The 16,581-nt window shown below is 43.5% G+C and overlaps 1 protein-coding gene and 1 pseudogene across 5 annotated transcripts in view; one reads left to right on the forward strand and one right to left on the reverse strand.

Annotated features, from left to right (window-relative positions):
- PCBD2 (pterin-4 alpha-carbinolamine dehydratase 2) overlaps positions 1-16,581 on the forward strand; it is a 60,384-nt gene that overhangs the window by 20,917 nt on the left and 22,886 nt on the right. Inside the window, exons 1-3 of one of the 5 annotated variants that reach the window (XM_037138419.2) lie at positions 6,027-6,138; positions 6,273-7,660; positions 7,787-7,889. The exons of 3 other annotated variants lie outside the window; for them this stretch is intronic. In XM_037138419.2, the coding sequence (XP_036994314.1) occupies positions 7,887-7,889 (3 nt within the window). In that variant the 5' untranslated portion in view covers positions 6,027-6,138; positions 6,273-7,660; positions 7,787-7,886. Of the gene's footprint in view, positions 1-6,026; positions 6,139-6,272; positions 7,661-7,786; positions 7,890-10,538; positions 10,557-10,816; positions 10,898-16,581 lie in introns of those variants that run through there. One more of the 5 variants, XM_053672738.1, reaches the window with a different exon arrangement.
- LOC119044173 (40S ribosomal protein S15a-like) lies at positions 4,345-4,717 on the reverse strand (annotated as a pseudogene).

Below are 16,581 nucleotides of genomic sequence, written 5' to 3' on the forward strand. Positions count from 1 at the left end.
TTTCTACCTTTAATGCCAGCTGCTCCTCCCCTTCCTGTGCTGCATCCCTTCTGTCCTGCCCCCAGCTTTCCACATCCCACTCACTTCTAGAAAGTGTTTCCTGGCTCTTACACACTCAACACTAATAAATAATTATTGCACACTTACTGTAGGCTTGGCACTCTGGTAGACATTGGGGTGCAGTGGTGGGCAAAGCAGGTATTGCCCCCATTTTCACAGAGCTCGGAGTATAGTACGGGAGGGAGAACATAAACAAAGAAAACAATGACTATATAATTGCAAAGTGTGATAAGTGCCATGAAGGAAATTCCTAATAGCTAATCTTTAAAGAACACTTATGGGGGAGATTCAAGGTGGTGGCACAGTAGGTGGAAGCTTCACTAACCTCCTCCCAGGACCAAACTGGAATTATAACCAAATTATAGAACAATCATCCCGAATGACCAACTGAAGACTAGCTGAAGAGACCAGGGATTTACAGAAGAAGCCACATCAAGATTGGTAGGAAGGGCAGAGCCACGAAAAGGGCTGGCCCCACTCCTGTGAGCAGCAGCTGAGGTTTCAGAGTGATATCTCAGCTGTGGGGGTTCTCCCTGAGAAGCGTGGGGTCTAATCCCCAAGCCAGCTCCCCAGCCCAGAGCCCCAGAGCCAGGAAGAGGCACTCACGTAACATCTGACTCTGAAAAGCAGCAGGGTTTCTGTTTGCCAGGGAGAGGTGAGAGTCTCCTGGAGACTCGGGCACCATGTTAAAGGGCCAACACACAAAATTTTGCTCACAGCCGCTTTCCCTGGGCTCCTGCAGAGGCAGGGAGGAGTGGACTAGAGTCTTGTGAGGAGAGTCTGCAGTTTGTGGCTCTGGGGCGGGAGCTGACATCACAGCAGGCATCTTTTCTGCCCATAATGACAGGAAACTAGAATCAATCACAAGGAAAAAAAATGGAAAAACACACAAAGGCAAGGAGGATAAATAACGTATTACTAAACAGTGAATGAGTTAACAATGACATCAAGGAAGAAATCAAAAGATACCTCGAACAAATGAAAATGAGAACACAACAATCTAAAACTCTATGGGACACAGCAAAAGCAGTCCTAAGAGGGAAATTTATAACATTATAGGTGTATCTCAAAAAACAAGGAAAATCCCGATCTATCTTTAAACTGGAAGGAACTTGAAAAAAAGGACAACACAGCCTAAAGCAAAATTATAAAAATCAAAGGAAAGAATAAAGATCAAGAAGAGGAAAAAAAACAAAAATCAGAACAAAAGGAAACAGATTGACATTTCTTTAACCAGACTCATCAAAAAAAAAAAAAAAAAAAAAAGAGAGGACTCAAATAAATAAAATCAGAAATAAAAAAGGAGAAGTAACAACTGACACCAAAAGAAATTCAAAGAAAAAAAACAAGACCAGCAAATTGGACAATCGACAATCTAAAACATACAATATTCGAAAACTGAATCAGGAAGAATCAGAGAATCTGAACAGACAGATTACAGCTAGTGAAATTGAAGCAGTTATAAAAAAACTTCCAACAAACAAAAGTCCTAGCCTGAATGGCTTTCTAGGTGAGTTTACCAAACATTCAAAGGAGAACTAACACCTATTCTTCTCAAAGTATTACAAAAAATTCAAAACGATAGAAGGCTCTCAAGCTCATTTTACAAGGCCAGCATTATCCTAATTCTAAAACCAGATAAAGACACTATGAAGAAAGAAAATTATTGGCCAATATCTCTGATGAACACAGATGCTAAAATCCTCAACAAAATATTAGGAAACCAGATCCAGCAATAGTTTAAAAAGATCACACACCATGATCAAGTGGGATTTATTCTGAGGATGCAAGGTCGGTACAATATCTGCCAACCCATAAGTGTGATACATCTCATCAACAAAATGAAGAATGAAAACTACATGGTCCTATCAATAAGGAAAAGCATTTGATAAAATTCAGCACCGATTTATGATAAAAACTCTCGGGAAAGTGGAAATAGAGGGAACACACCTCAACGGAATAAAGGCCAATAGGAGAAACCCACGGCCGACATCATACTCAGTGGGCATTCCCCTTAAGATCAGAAACCAGACAGGGATGTCTGCCGTCACCACTCTTATTCCACTTAGTACCAGAAGTCCTAGCCACAGCAGTCAGATAAGAAGAAATAAAAGGCATCCACATTGGAAAGGAAGAAGGAAAATTGTCATTACTCGAAGATGACATAACACTGTATATAAAGAAACCTAAAAATTCCACCAAAAAACTGTTAGAACCAATAAATGAATTTAGTGAAGTAGCAGGACACAAAATAAACATCCAGAAATCAGTTGCATTTTTATACATAAATAATGAACTATCAGATATGTAAGCAAGCAATTCTACTTACAGTTGCCTCAAAAAGAGCAAAGTACCTAGGAATAAATTTAATCAAGGAAGTAAAAGATCTATACTTGGAAAATTATAAGACGTTGAAGAAATTGAAGAAGATACAAAGGAGTGGAAGGACTTACCACATTCATGATTAGGAGTAGTTAACATAATTAAAATGTCCGTGCTACCCAAAGCCATCTATAGCTTCAGTGCAATTCCTACCAAGATCCCAATGGTTTATTCCACAGAACTAGAACAAATATTCTGAAAATTTATATGGAACCACAAAAGATCCTGAATAGCAACAGCAGTCTTGAGAAGATCAAAGTTGGAGGAATCATGCTACCTGATACCAAGCCATATTATAAAACTATAGTAATCAAAACAGCATGGTGCTGGCATGAAAACAGACATTATAGATCAATGGAACAGAATAGAGAGCCCAGAAACAAACCCACACTTTTATAGTCAATTAAATTTGGCAAAATGGGGAAAAATATATGATGGGTTAAGACAGTCTGTTCAATAAATAATGTTGAGTATATTGGACAGGTGTGTGCAAAAATATGAAACTAGACCGCCTTACACCATTCACAAGAAGAAACACAAAGTGGATTAAAGACTTAAATATTAGATGCAAAACCATACAGATCTGAAAAGAAAAACATAGGCAGTAAAATCTCAGACATTTCTCATAGCAATATTTTTCTGATATATCTCTTCAGGCAAAGGAAACTAAAGAAAAAAATAAACAAATTGGATTACATCAAACTAAAAAGTTTTTGCGCAGCAAAACAAATGATCAACAAAATGAAAAGACATCCCACTGAATGGGAGAATACCCAAAATTTATAAAGAACATGACACTCAACACCAAAAAACCCCAAACAATCCAATTCAAAAATGGGCAAAGGACCTGAGTAGACAATTCTCCAAAGAGGACACCCAGATGGCCCTCTTTGGAGTTGAAAAGTTGCTCAGCATCACTCATCATCAAAGAAATGCAGCAAAACCATAATGAGATATCACCTCACACTGGCCAGCATGGTTATTACCAATAGATCAGCAAACAACAAGTGCTGGCCAGAATGTGGAGAAAAGGGAACCCTGGTGCACTGCTGGCAGGAATGTGGATTGGTGCAGCCACTGTGGAAAGCAGTATGGAGGTACCTCAAAGAGTTAAAAATGGAACTGCCTTTTGACCCGGTGATTCCGCTTCTGGGACTAAATCTGAAGAAACATGAAACACTAACTCAACATAATGTGTTCTATGTTCATTGCAGCATTATTCGCAATAGCCAAGATTTGGAAGCAGCCCAAGTGCCCATCAGTAGATTAGTGGGTAAAAAAGCTATGGTCCATTTACACAGTGGAATACTACTCAGTAGTAAAAATGAAGGAAATCTTACCCTTTGCTACAGCATGGATGGGCCTGGTAAGCATTATTCTAAGTGAATAAGCCAGTCAGAGAAAGACAAATACCGTATGATTTCACTCATATGTGGACTCTAGAGAACAAACTGAACTAATAAGCAAAATAGTGACAGACTCATAGAGAGCGGGCTGACAGCTGTCAGGGCAGGACTGCATAGTGGGATTGAGCAAAAAGAAAAGAGAAAAAAACTCACGGACACAGATAACACTATGGTGATTGGCAGGGTGAGGGTGGGGAGGAAGGTGGTCAGGGGAATGGGGGAACAAATAGTGATGGACTGAGACTTGATTTGGGTGGTAAACACGCAGAGCTTATGGGTCAGACCATTATAGGAGTTTACGTGTATTTATTCACTTAATCCTTACGAAATCCTGTGAAATAGATAATATTTTCTTCAGTGTACAGATGAGGAAGCTGAGTTTTAGATCTAGTGACTTGCCCAAGGCCCCACTGCTGGTAAGCCTCAGGAAGCAATAGCTGATGCAAGTTTTCTTTTTGCCTGTTGAGGCGTTTTATTTGTGTATAGGTATTACATTCTAGGGAAAGAATCCCAGGGTTTTCTGTCCTGTGTGTGTTTGCCTCCTTTCTTCCTGGTCTGTGATGCCAGCTGAGGTTGACAGTATAATGGGTGGGGCAGGTTATTCTGTGTTTTTCTAGATCTTTGAACTGCTCATCAAATCTGGAACTGTTCACTGCACACTTGTTCAACCTGCCCGTGAGGTTCACAGCAATTTCCCCAGCTCTGTGGTCATCAGTGATTTCAAATTCGCCAGTGTAACTGGGCTTCATCATCACAGTTGGAAACCGGACAGTGACTTTGGAACGTGGTCTACCAGGCACCTGGCATTTGCCTCTCCTTTTGGCATTGTTGATGCTCTTGAGAGCATCAGCCAGGACATTCACATGCATCGTCATGGAGGCATGGCGGGATGGAGGGAAGAGTATGCAATGACACGGGAGGGCTGTTGCCAGACTTTCAACAGAGCAGTCCCTCCAAGAAAAAGACTGCCTAGTGGAAGGAGGCGGGTGTAGGGCTGATGCATTTTCTTAAAAAGACCAGTCAGAGGACTCAGGAGGAGTGGGCGGGTAAGGGGTAAAAGTCACGTGGAGAGAATAGTAAGGATCCTGTTTCACTCATCCAGATGAGGTGTCATCGCTAGGAAATTGTGGAATGGCACAGTGACAGAAGGGAAGCAAAGAGGCGTACAGGTTGGAGCTATATTTTGGGGTTTACATGAGCAGGAACCAGAGGAACAATAAAAAATGCAAATATTAGGAGAAAACCCAAGTTTCTCTAGGGAGGAGTGGTGAAGGGTTATGAGGAAAGAGAGGGGTTTTAAAAGAATGACTCCCAGATTCAGGACCTGGAGGAACTGGGTGACTGGGAGTGACATTTACTGAACTGGAGAATTGTGGGAGAGGGACTGGATGGGGTGCAGGGATAAAGATTTCTGGTGTGGACCTGCTAAGTGTGATTGGCCGTGAGACATCTAAACGTGAACTTCAGAGGGTAGTTTCATGTCTGAGTTGGGGGCTCAGGGTAGGGATCTGGGACGAAGATATCTGGGGAGTCACAGGTGTGTGTCGAAGAAGGCAAGACAATGGATGTTGTCACTTGGGCTCAGCTTGTGTGAGAGGAGGAGGGCTCAGGCCTCTGTGCATTCAGGGGTTGGACAGAAAAGGAGTTACTGGCAGAAGATTGAGAAACACCTGTTAGTGACATGGGGTGAAAACCAGGCCAGCGTTGTAATACCACGGAATTCAAAAGAACATGCTGTTTTAAAAAGGGAGGAATCGGTTCTGCTGAGACTTAACTAAGGTGAGCACCGAAAGACGACCGCTGGATTAGGCAGCGCACAGGCTGTCGGTGACCATAGCAAGGATGGTTGCAGGGTGGGGTGCAGGGCGGCCTGGAGAGGAAGTGGGGCTCATGTGCCGTCAACAGATCTGATAGCCACAGGCTTTAGTTTGTTGTCTCTTTCCCATTTAGAATTCAGCCTGTGGATTATCTTGTTTGTGACGTTCTCCCAGCCTTGTTTTGATAATGCTCCTGTGAACATTAGGACTAGAAGGGGTGAGGCAGCCGAGGTCTAGGGGTGAAGGGATTCGCCTAAGTTGGCAATGAAGCAGTGGCAGAGTCCGGATGTCACTAAGTGCAGTTTCAATCATGCAGTGGAGAAACGTAACACTACTCTCCTGTGTTTTCTCCACAGCGAGGGTGGGAGCTCCTCGAGGGCAGAGACTTGGGTTGTGCTGGCGCACATCTCCTGCACCTGGCCCAGTGTTGCCCGGGTGCATTTTAGTACACAGGTCCCTCGATCGTGTTCACGGTAGGTGATCCTACTCAGTGTCCTTGGCCCCAGAGGGGACATAGTGGTTTTTGTCTTTTTGTCTTCTGTGGGTAACTACCTAAAACCCATTCTCACCAGGGGACTTTTCCTCACCCTCATTTCTTCACCGCTAGACACAGATGGTTCCTGATGGTGACCAGGTTACTTGGCCGCTTAGGTTGCGCGATGTGACGGGGTGATCAGCAGTGTGATGGCGCACTTCCCAGAAGAGCAGCAGTGGCCGTGCCTTTGTTCTGCGGGCAGATTTGAAGTATCGGAGAAAGGAGCCACTTAGGGCATCTCCAGGAAATTGCCTCCGATAATGAGAGCCTGAGGTTGGCACTTAGCACCTTGGCTGCACAGCTTCAGCTACCCACAGCCAGTCTCTCGTGAATCTTGGTGTCCTGACGGCCCGTGGCACAGTCTTCTAAGACTCCCCACAGTCTCACCTTGGGAGACGGCCACAGACCCCTTCGATTAGGCACTCACATGTTTCCAGACAGTTCTGTTCACCTTGGATCCTGTTTTTCCTTCCCTTCCCTTTTCTCTGACCGTGGCCCAGCACTCTTGGCTGATGTTTTTTTTTTTTTTTTTTAAATCATAACTTGGTGCATTCTAACTAGAAAAGTTTAACAATCTATTGGATACATTTTTTGGACTACTTTAGGAAATTTTGATGTAAAAATGTTGCTTTAAGGCCACTCTGTGTACAGGTAACTCTTAATGTTGCTTCATTTACCTGAAGTGCAGCCAAGTCAGTTTTCTCCCATCTGAGTACTAACCAGGCCCGACCCTGCTTAGCTTCGGGATCAGATGAGATCGAGCACGTTCAGGGTGGTATGGCTGTAGACCCAAATCAGTTTTCTTCGTGACAGTTTGGACAGTCACAAAGTATTTTTTGAACTAATGGTGAGTATCTATGAGGCATTAGTAGCTCTTTGTTAGGTGATCTGTGAAATGATAGAAGCTTTGCAAGGAAGGGTTAGTAACCCCACTTTGCTAATGGGACGTTAAAAACTTTCTTAGACTTACAGGACAGGCAGTGGCCGTCCTTCCGATGCCTTGCTACCCCAGGCCACAGCTCTTCTCCTCTAACCCAGCTCTGTGTTTTGAAGGGTTGCGGGGGTACTTCAGGACGTGGATTGCAGTTGTTTTGGAATGTCCCAAACCTTTGAATGAACAATTCTGTTCATGGATTTTGAACTCTTCTTTGTGCTGTTAGGAAAAAATGTTGACTTTGGAGGTCTTAAAGGGGGCCGTGTGTCCTTTGCATACTTCGAAGGAAAGAGTAGCCAGCTGCTGATAGGAATTCGACTTGTAAATTGCTGCATTCATTTTTAATACTTGGATGATCACTTATTTGTCTAAAGTTGATTACAGATTGGAGTTCAACTTCAATCTGGAGTGGAAATTCACTTCCAGATTGGCCTGCAGAGAACAGCTGAAAACTTTACTCTGCAAGTCAGAACTCTGTAGAGAGAAGATAAACTTGTCATGTATTGAGAGACCCCAGCTTTCTGAGGTATGGCTATGGGTGCAGATGTGTGGGGGAGAGGGCCACTATAATTCTGAGTGTCCGAAAGTACGATTCTGTTATGTGAGCTTGAGAGTGAGTCTTCTCCACCTTCCCATTTGTTTGAACCTGCAGGCGTCACGCATAGGGTTGAATGTTTATGGATTAACATACGCCACAGAGACCAGGCCGGCCCCGCAATCTCACAGGAACGGTATCACCATGTTACGTTTATATGGTATGTTTAGCTTGTTAATAAATAGAACATTTTTCCCCTGATTGCATAGTATGTTTTATGGTATGGAAAACAGAAAAGTGCAAAGAAGAAAAATATAGTGCCTGTAATTCTTCTGTTCACTTAAAAAACATCATGTGTGAATGTGTGTTTTGTGACTATTCATGTATATGTGTATATAACAGATATTTGGGGTCATATTGTAGATTTTTTTGGCTCGGTTGCATTTTCACTTAACGTATGGTGAACATTTTTCCCTGTCAGTGAAATATCTTGCTTGACGATATTTAATGGTGGGATATAAACCATATTCTGTTGAAGGGAAAGGCCATCTTTAATTTAGCCAATGCCTTTCTACAGCAATGAACCGTCTTCACAGATTGGGCTTTGGGAGCCCACTCTTCCTCAATGCTCCGTGTAAATGCCGTTAATCAGAGAGGGAGTCACACCAGGTTCTTGCTAAAAACACTCAGGGCCTTGGTGCCTACTGAGACTGTGCAGAGATCCCATTTACTCGTTTGAAAACAATTAAATAGAAGTCATTGCCTAGATCGAATTGATCCGCTGAAGCTAAAAAAAAAAAATCAAGCCCTTCCAGTTCCTTGAGAAGGTCAGAAGAAAAATGTTAGCATCATAGGGCTTTGTAGCCGCTGTTCTCACAGCTTAGTGGAGTGACGAAGAGAGTGTTTTCATGGAAATGTTTCTCTGTTTTAGAGATTTTTACTTTTCAGATAAAGAAGGCTGGTTTAATTCGGGAAGAGTTATTTCATAGGAAATTACATCTCTTCAAATCCTCTACCACATTTCCTCGTGTGCCGGTTCTCTGGCCAGTGATGGCCTGAACGAACAGTTCGGGAAGGGCTTCTTAAAAGGAAGCTGCTCTGGGTTTTATGCATAGTTACCTTTTTATTTCGATTGGGTAGGTAAGAGAAACTTGTATTTTCCCTTCGTATTTGTCTCTGGGTGATATTGCTGGTTCTCAAACTCAGAATGGTAATTACTTGTAGTGATCCTTTCAAATTTCACCCTGCGAGAATGTTTTCTTGGGTGTGATGAATGACTCCAAAGAACTTCAAAACATAACCAGTGATGCTGGCCAGGCGCTGGAGAGCGGCTGCCACTTAGACGTGGGTAATCGTTGCGTCTTGGTGTGGTAATGCTCGGCAGTGTCTAATCATGTCGTGTGCTTGGGAACCATGAAATAATTTTCTTTTCAAGTCTTAGTGCATCATTTTTTCCAACCTTGATCAAAGGTCGGAACACTAGTATTATATACGCAGCCAGGGCATTCATAACTGTCTTACATGCTTAATCTTTTGGATATTTGGTTGAAATATATCTACGCCTCTTAAATATTGAAAACATAATATTCTTTAATCTACAACTGCAGAGTTAAAGTGAATTTCATGTGAAGTATTTAGCTGTAGACCACATCTTCAGGTCTTTCTGTGCCACAGCGATCTTGTTTTTCCCCTTCCATTGTCTGATAGTGAGGTCATTTTCAGTCCTCTGAGAAATTCTATTCCCAGCCAGATGCAGCTCATATATTAAAAGTAGCACCTGTGGCTAATATCACAGCAGCTTACCATAAATTTACATGGTAACTAGGATTATATCTGTCAAGACGGTTAAAAAACATCTAGATTTAATTTGATTTCCAGTATTGTAGAAGCTCTCCAACATTTTGCTTCATAACTATATTTTAAAAGTTAAAAATCACTCCATTGTTAAGTTTTATAGCACTCCTAGTGCCCATTAAGTTGATTTGTTCAATGGAGGTCAGAGTAAAGCAACTTGGTTACATTAAGATCGGAAACCAACCCATTTGTGACAAATTTAGTCCTCTCGTGTGAATCTTCTCAGCGTCTCTGTGCTGATTGGATTCAGGTGTAGCTTATGTCAGTAGCGTTTAACCTCAAGAGAAGGAGCAGTGTGATTGGGTTGTCGTAAATTATGGAGCGTTTTGCCTTTGCTTGTTTAAACGCGACTGATGACTGCCGCCCATGCCTGCCTGCTGTGCCGCATCTGCTGTGGACGACGGGCGGGTTGAAAGGCCTCCTGGACAATGGGGTGTGTGTCCTCATCCCTCTCCCCCTCCATGTGACCCTTTCTAAATGGCTTTATTCCCCATTATCCTTTGAGTTGTCTTCCACATGTTATGATGGTGCACACCTGCAGTTATAAAATTATTTGGGGGTGTCATTATATCATGTTGTTCACCGATTTTCCAGCATTTATGAATACAATAGTGATTTGCCATAAATCAAGATAATTTACAAGTTACGGGGAATCTGCTCCTACAAGTAAGATTTGAATGATTAACTTCTTTGGTGTCCTCCCATCTGAACATGGGCCCTTAAAATGAAACCGGTAACATTTTTCTTTGTATTTGTGAAAAGTAACTCACAGTCCAGAACTGAATTAAAGTATAAGTTCAATCTTCAAGACACTTAGTATTTTAAGGCATGTGAACAAAAATAAGCCAATTAAGAAGCAAGCAGCATCTTTTTCTTAATCGGTAGTTGTGACTGCCTCAGCAATGATCTTGCTCCTGAGAGAGACCGTGATGTGTCGGCACCGAGGGTGGGGCAGCGTCTTGGCGCAGGGCCCGTGCCCCCGAGTGTGCATGTCGGCTGGGCGCCGGGACTCAGAGTGGCCGTCGTTCTGCAGGTGAGTTTATCGTCTTCTCTGAGCCCAGGCTCACCAAGTCAGTGGAATGGCAGCGAAGAGTTACTGTGTAGAAAGGGTTGTGGTGACGGGAAAACCAAGTAAGAGTGAGACTGGAATTACAGTTATGTATGCTTAGTGGGCTACCAGGTGTAATTAACCACTTAAAGGAATAAGGAAATACCTATTAATGACCAATTTGGAAGCTTGTAAAGTATTTTTTGGGGTGAATTGTGACATTTCTCTTGTATTTGTGTCCCTAGGGTCAAGTCAGCTCCTAGGGGAACTTAGGTGCCCTCCGTGAACCTGCTGCAGTTTCTACTCTGTGGAAGGGAAGGCTGAAAGTACGTGCCCAGCACCAGTCTGTCACACCACCTTTCTGATCACTTCCTCCTCTACCTCCCTTACTTCTTAACTCACCTCCACGGTTGGCCTTTCTGCCCTCCCCTCTCCCACCACACTGTAAGCTCCTCGAGGGGCAGACACTGTGCCCCAGGGCCTGGAGCCCAGGCAGGGCAGCAGATGGGTAAATGTATCCCACACCTTCAGGCACAGACTGTTAGGAAGATTCTGAATCTTCTATATACGTTAAAGGTTTGAGATCTTGTATGGTGGGCAGAAACAGGAAATTGGTAACTTGTTGAGTTGACCAGGTTCTTGTTCTCAGTCTTCCATTCCAGCTGGTGGCATGTGCGATTCTGTTTCCAAAGGTGTCAGTTGGCTTTGTGAAGGGAACAGGAGCCATGAGTGTGCTGGTGGTACGGCTCTCCTTGCCGGGTAGCCGCCTTCAGCCTCTGCAGGGGTCAGCCTCTGCAGGGGTCAGCCTCCGCAGGGGTCAGCCTCCACAGGGGTCAGCCTCCACAGGGGTCAGCCTCCGCAGGGCCCAGGAGTGGTGTCTCTCAGTGGCCCAAGACACAACCTTAGGAATAAAACTTATTTTAGAAGACCTCATTTTCAGAGAAGTATTATTTCTACTCAATTCAGAAATGTGTTAACCCTAAAATAATCATTGACTTGAAATACCCAATGCCAGCTTTTATCACTCATTAATACTATATTACTTTAAGTGGTTTATATATAGGAGAAGTGGCTAATTGAAAGCCAAGTGGACCAGTTTTTTAGCACTAAGTGAGTGTAAGGTATTTTTGCATGCATTTGCTTATAAGATAATATTTAGCTTGGTTCTTTCATAAGCAACATCTGATTGAAAAATGGAAACTGGTATTAACTGCATTTTTATTTAAAATTTTGTTTTAAACCATGTAACATAGTATTATATAATTGGTTTTTCATGTGATAGTATATGAGTAAAAGTATTCTAATGAATTGCTCATTTGACAAATTTTGGCTGTTATAGTTGCCATTTGATAAACAGATACATTAATTTTACATGAAAATTTTTTTCATTCATTATATCAACACAAACTTATTTTTAAAAATACATGTAACTTTTTATTCACTGCATTTTTAAAAATAAGAAACTGTTACAATGAGGCCATGCTGTAACTCTAAGACTGTGTATATATTCTGGACTGTAATTAAGAATGGGCGCTGCTGGTGCATGTTGGGAAGAGGCAGAGAAGAAAGTTAGAATCCATTGCCTATTTACAAATTAACCATTACCTGCCAAAAGCACATCAGACCCACACAGCGGACATCCGCTAATCCAGCGGTTCGCCGTTCCGGGCTCTAATGCACACTGTTTTACACGTTAACGGTTTTGAAGTCCCAGCCAGGGCTGACCTTTCACATGTGCGCCATTCACAGTAGGGATCTCCACTCACTGCTTCCTGTCAGGATGGATTATGGTGACACAGCCCAGGGCTCACTTTGGCTGCAATTAAGTTTTTGATCAGAATTATTTCGTTCACAAACAATCACATTTGTTAAAATGTTACATCTGCCCTGAAAGCCACTGGCAGCCTCTCAGTTTATCAGTGTGATGGGAGTGTAATTCTTCATTTGTTTTTCATAAAATGGCAAACCATCTTATATATGTTTTTAAATTTTTTCTTTTGCTGGTTTCTGCCTTTCATTTCATTGGGTTTGGAAGGAAACTATGTCTCAATAGTAGTACAAATCTGCTCGTAGACTTTGGGAATTTGAATGGAATGGTTTTTGGTGCAGAACAAAATTATCCAGTTGAGCCAAGACTCAAATATTATTTCCAAAAGTTGTTACTGGTGGTTTTGTTTCTCACACGAGGAAACGTTTTAGCTTTGTGAGTGTGGGGGCTCGAGGTTTGGGACTTTGGTCTGCAGTTCCTGCAGCGTCCGTGCCTGTGATGTGGCTGTCTAGTTCTTGTCATAACGCACATCTCAGGGTCCATCACCACTGCCATCGGCTTTGGGCATCGGCACTGAAACCGGCAGGAGTGTTATTAGCCTTGCCTCTCGTGGTTCTTTGACAAGCTTTTAAAAGTCATTTTCTCACTAAGACATGGCAGCAGAGATATATAAAACAGCTTTTTGGCTAACTGACCATTTTGTCTACAACATGGTGTGGGGATCAGTGGGACTTTTGAGTTTCGTGACTGACTTTCATCGTCTGTCCAGTGTCGTCATCCTTTTGTGAACCCTCCCACTCTGGAGAAGAAGAGACTGTTGGCGTGGTAGTTGCGTACAGTGGGTGGGGTGCTTTGGGAGCACAGGACCAGAGTGTGACTTCCAGTAGAAGTTAACCTTTGACCCGATTTTTTGTGAGAGCAGAGGCTGAGGTAGTGCTGGGGGTGGGGGGAGAACACGGGGGGTTGTGAAGTTAGCAACGCTTGAATGCTGCCTGAAATTCACGCATTAAACAGGGAAATTTTAATTGCTTTTAAAATACATATGTACATTTAGAATGCTATTAAAGGAATTTATAACCACCTTTTTAAAAATTATGTTAAAACCCAAACCATTTCCCATTTATTTTGATGTAACCAAAGTCATTTATAATTAACTCATGGAATTACAAGTGGTCAAAGAAAGGTGCCACACCAAAAACATCCCTTTATTTAGCCACGATTTTTAAAACTTTTAAAATAAACTAGGGCTTACCTATACTTCTGAAATCCAGAGGCTTTACTTAAATGAATAATATAAATACTGGCTATATTAATTTACCCTTCATTTTCTCTACTGTCAGATTTGTGAGCAGATTTTTCATAAATCCATCACCATAATTGTGTTTTTAGTTTTAAGAATATCATATTTGGCCCTGGCTGGGGTAGCTCAGTGGATTGAGCGCGGGCCTGTGAACCAAACAACCATGGTTCAATTCCCAGTCAGGGCACATGCCTGAGTTGCAGGCCGGTTCCCAGCAGGGACACACAAGAGGCAACCATACATTGATATTTCTCTCCCTTTCTCCTTCCCTTCCCCTCTAAAGATAAATAAATAAAAAATCTTAAAAAAAGAATATCATATTTGGAATATACCTGATTATCTTTACCACCACTTAAAGGAAATGCACTTAAAGAAAATACCAAACAGTATTGAGTTTTGAGAGGAGACACCAACCTGGAGCCTTCTCCAGTCGGGCTCATGTGTGCGTTCCTTTCAGCTGTGACAGTTCGGGACCACCCTGCCTTGTTATGGAAAGGGGCGCACGCACAGAGGTGGCTGCACAGGACGCATACCTGTTTTACAAGTGTGCGTGAGTGGAGTTGTTGATTTTCTTATGTTCGGATTTTATTGTCTGTTGGGTTTTGAGATTCTGAAATCTTTAGAACTATATCTGTAACCTGTGATGCCCATGTTGTGCGCAGGGGGCGCTGCTGGGTGGTGAGAGCCTCCGTCAGCATCGACGGGTCCCACGGCAACCTGAGGCAGCCAAGACCCAGGGACTCAGAGCGCCCAGTCTGTATAGTATGTCGGAGGCACCGAGTCCTGGGCAGCGTCCACCGCGTGTGTGGGCGCATGGGCTCCAGGCTTGCACTGTTGGTGCATCGAAGGAAGGCAACAGGTGAAACATGGACGAAGGTTCAAAAGTGCTCTTTCCGGGCGGCTGAGACAGACGTTTGTGCCTTGGGGTCCGAAAGTTAAATCGGTCACTTCACTCCTTAAAGTTGCAGTAGAATTTGTAAAAACACATCTGAGGTGCCAACTAGGTCATTCATGTCAGAGGGAGAACTCTAGATTCTCCCCTACCAGGGAAACCAACACCCGTACTTTTAACAGCAATCTGATTGCTGGTTTAGGGAGACCCAGTCTGTGCTCTGAGAATAATCTAAAAAACAAAACAAAACAAAAACACCAGAGTTAGCAGTGTTCACGACTTAGCGCTGGTCACGTGGCACAGTGGGCGGGGCCCTGCTGTTGCGGAGGAAGCCCAGGCCGAGGGAGGAGTCCCCGTGCTGGGCAGGGGTGCTTGGTCCTGCGTCCCAAGTACACTCTCCCTCCCGGGACTTTCTTTGTCTCTAGACTATTCAGCACTTCTGTATAACATTCTTTGTGAGCCCAGAGAGATTTAATGTTAAGGCAGAACACCTTTTGTACAGAAAATTTAGACGAAAAAATCGTTAAGGCCTGCTTTTCAGAGCCTTGGGGGTTTGGACCAGCACGTGCTACAGCCCCCGCCGGTGCCAGCTCTGTTGGTGCCAGGAAGCTGGGCCGTCTGGGTTATGCATTTCTTTCAAAAACACCCCAATTTATTTCTGACCTCATGACCACTTCCTATATTCACAGCTCAACGTATTTTTTGTTTTATTTTAACCCTAGATTTGCAACTGGTCATAATTCTCAAGGTTGCAATGAAGAATCCATCTCAGAATGCCAGGGAGTGTGTGGCCCCCAGGTTTGCACTGGGTGTTCCAGGCAGAGATTAGGCAGCATAAGAGGGTAATGGGGCCTTTGACCTCATTGTGAACCGCTACCAGTATCACAGTTTGGAAAAGGTAGGATGGAGATTGTTTCAGAGCAGTCAGTTGTCACTTGGCACTACTGCTGGGGGTCGCTTCCAGGACCCTCAGAGATACCGAAATCCGTGGGGTTCCTTATACAAAATGGCCTGTGCATTAGACATGAGGCGAACAGTGCTCGCGGGAGTCCTGGAGAAAGACTGAGTGTCTGGCGCGGCGGAGGGCTGCGGCAGGACATGCCTGCACCTCGCTTGCCTGGGGTCAGGGCGGTGCCTGGGGTGTGGCACACTCCGATTTTGCCTTTTGGAGCTTGGGGGGATTGGTTTTGTTCTGTTTTTTGACCTGTGGGTGATTGACTTGGTGGATATAGACTCTGTGGGTATGGAGGGCTGACTGTGCTCTGTTGTCTAAGCACTAAGGACAGAAATACATGAAGCTCTTTTTTAAAAAAATATTAACTTTATTGGGGCGATACTGTTTAATAAGATTATATAGGTTTCAAGTGTCCAGTTTCTCTGATACATCTTCTGTATGTTGCGTTGTGTGTTCACTACCCAAAGTTAATCTCCTTCCGTTACCATAAATTTGACCCCTTTGCCCTCCTCTTACTTGCTCTCACTCTCTTTTCCTCTGGTAGCCACCATGCTGTTTCTGTTTGTTTGTTGCTTTCTGTTTTCTATCCGACACATGAGTAAAATCACATGGTTCTGGCCTTTTTTGGTCTGACTTAGGTTGTTTAACGTATAGTCTCAAGATCTGTCTGTGTTGTTGTCAACAGCAGCATTTTACCTTACGGCTAAGCAGTCACGCACTGTACACACATGTACGGCATCTTCTTTGTCCAGTCTTCTCTCTGCCGGCACTTCGGTCGTTTCCGGGCCTTGGCGCCGTGAATAATACTGCGGCGAGTGTAGGGGGACATGTATCTTTATGAGGAAATGTTTTCAAAGTTTTCAGGTAGGTACCTGGAAGAGGGATTGCTAGGTCATAAGGTGGCTCTATTCTTGATATTTTGAGGAACCTCCGTACTGTTTCCTGCAGTGGCCGTACCAGTTTACATTGCCATCAGCAGTGAATGAGAGTCCCTTTTACACGTAGCTAGCCTCATCCTGACTCACTGACATGTCCTCACCACCTCTCATTGGTCCTTTCCTGGACCAATGGAGGAGCTGGGTGTGGAAGTTGCCC

This window comes from Artibeus jamaicensis, unplaced genomic scaffold, assembly GCF_021234435.1.
Source record: "Artibeus jamaicensis isolate MK-2021 breed Jamaican fruit bat unplaced genomic scaffold, CSHL_Jam_final contig_786, whole genome shotgun sequence".
Taxonomy (NCBI): Eukaryota; Metazoa; Chordata; class Mammalia; order Chiroptera; family Phyllostomidae; genus Artibeus; species Artibeus jamaicensis.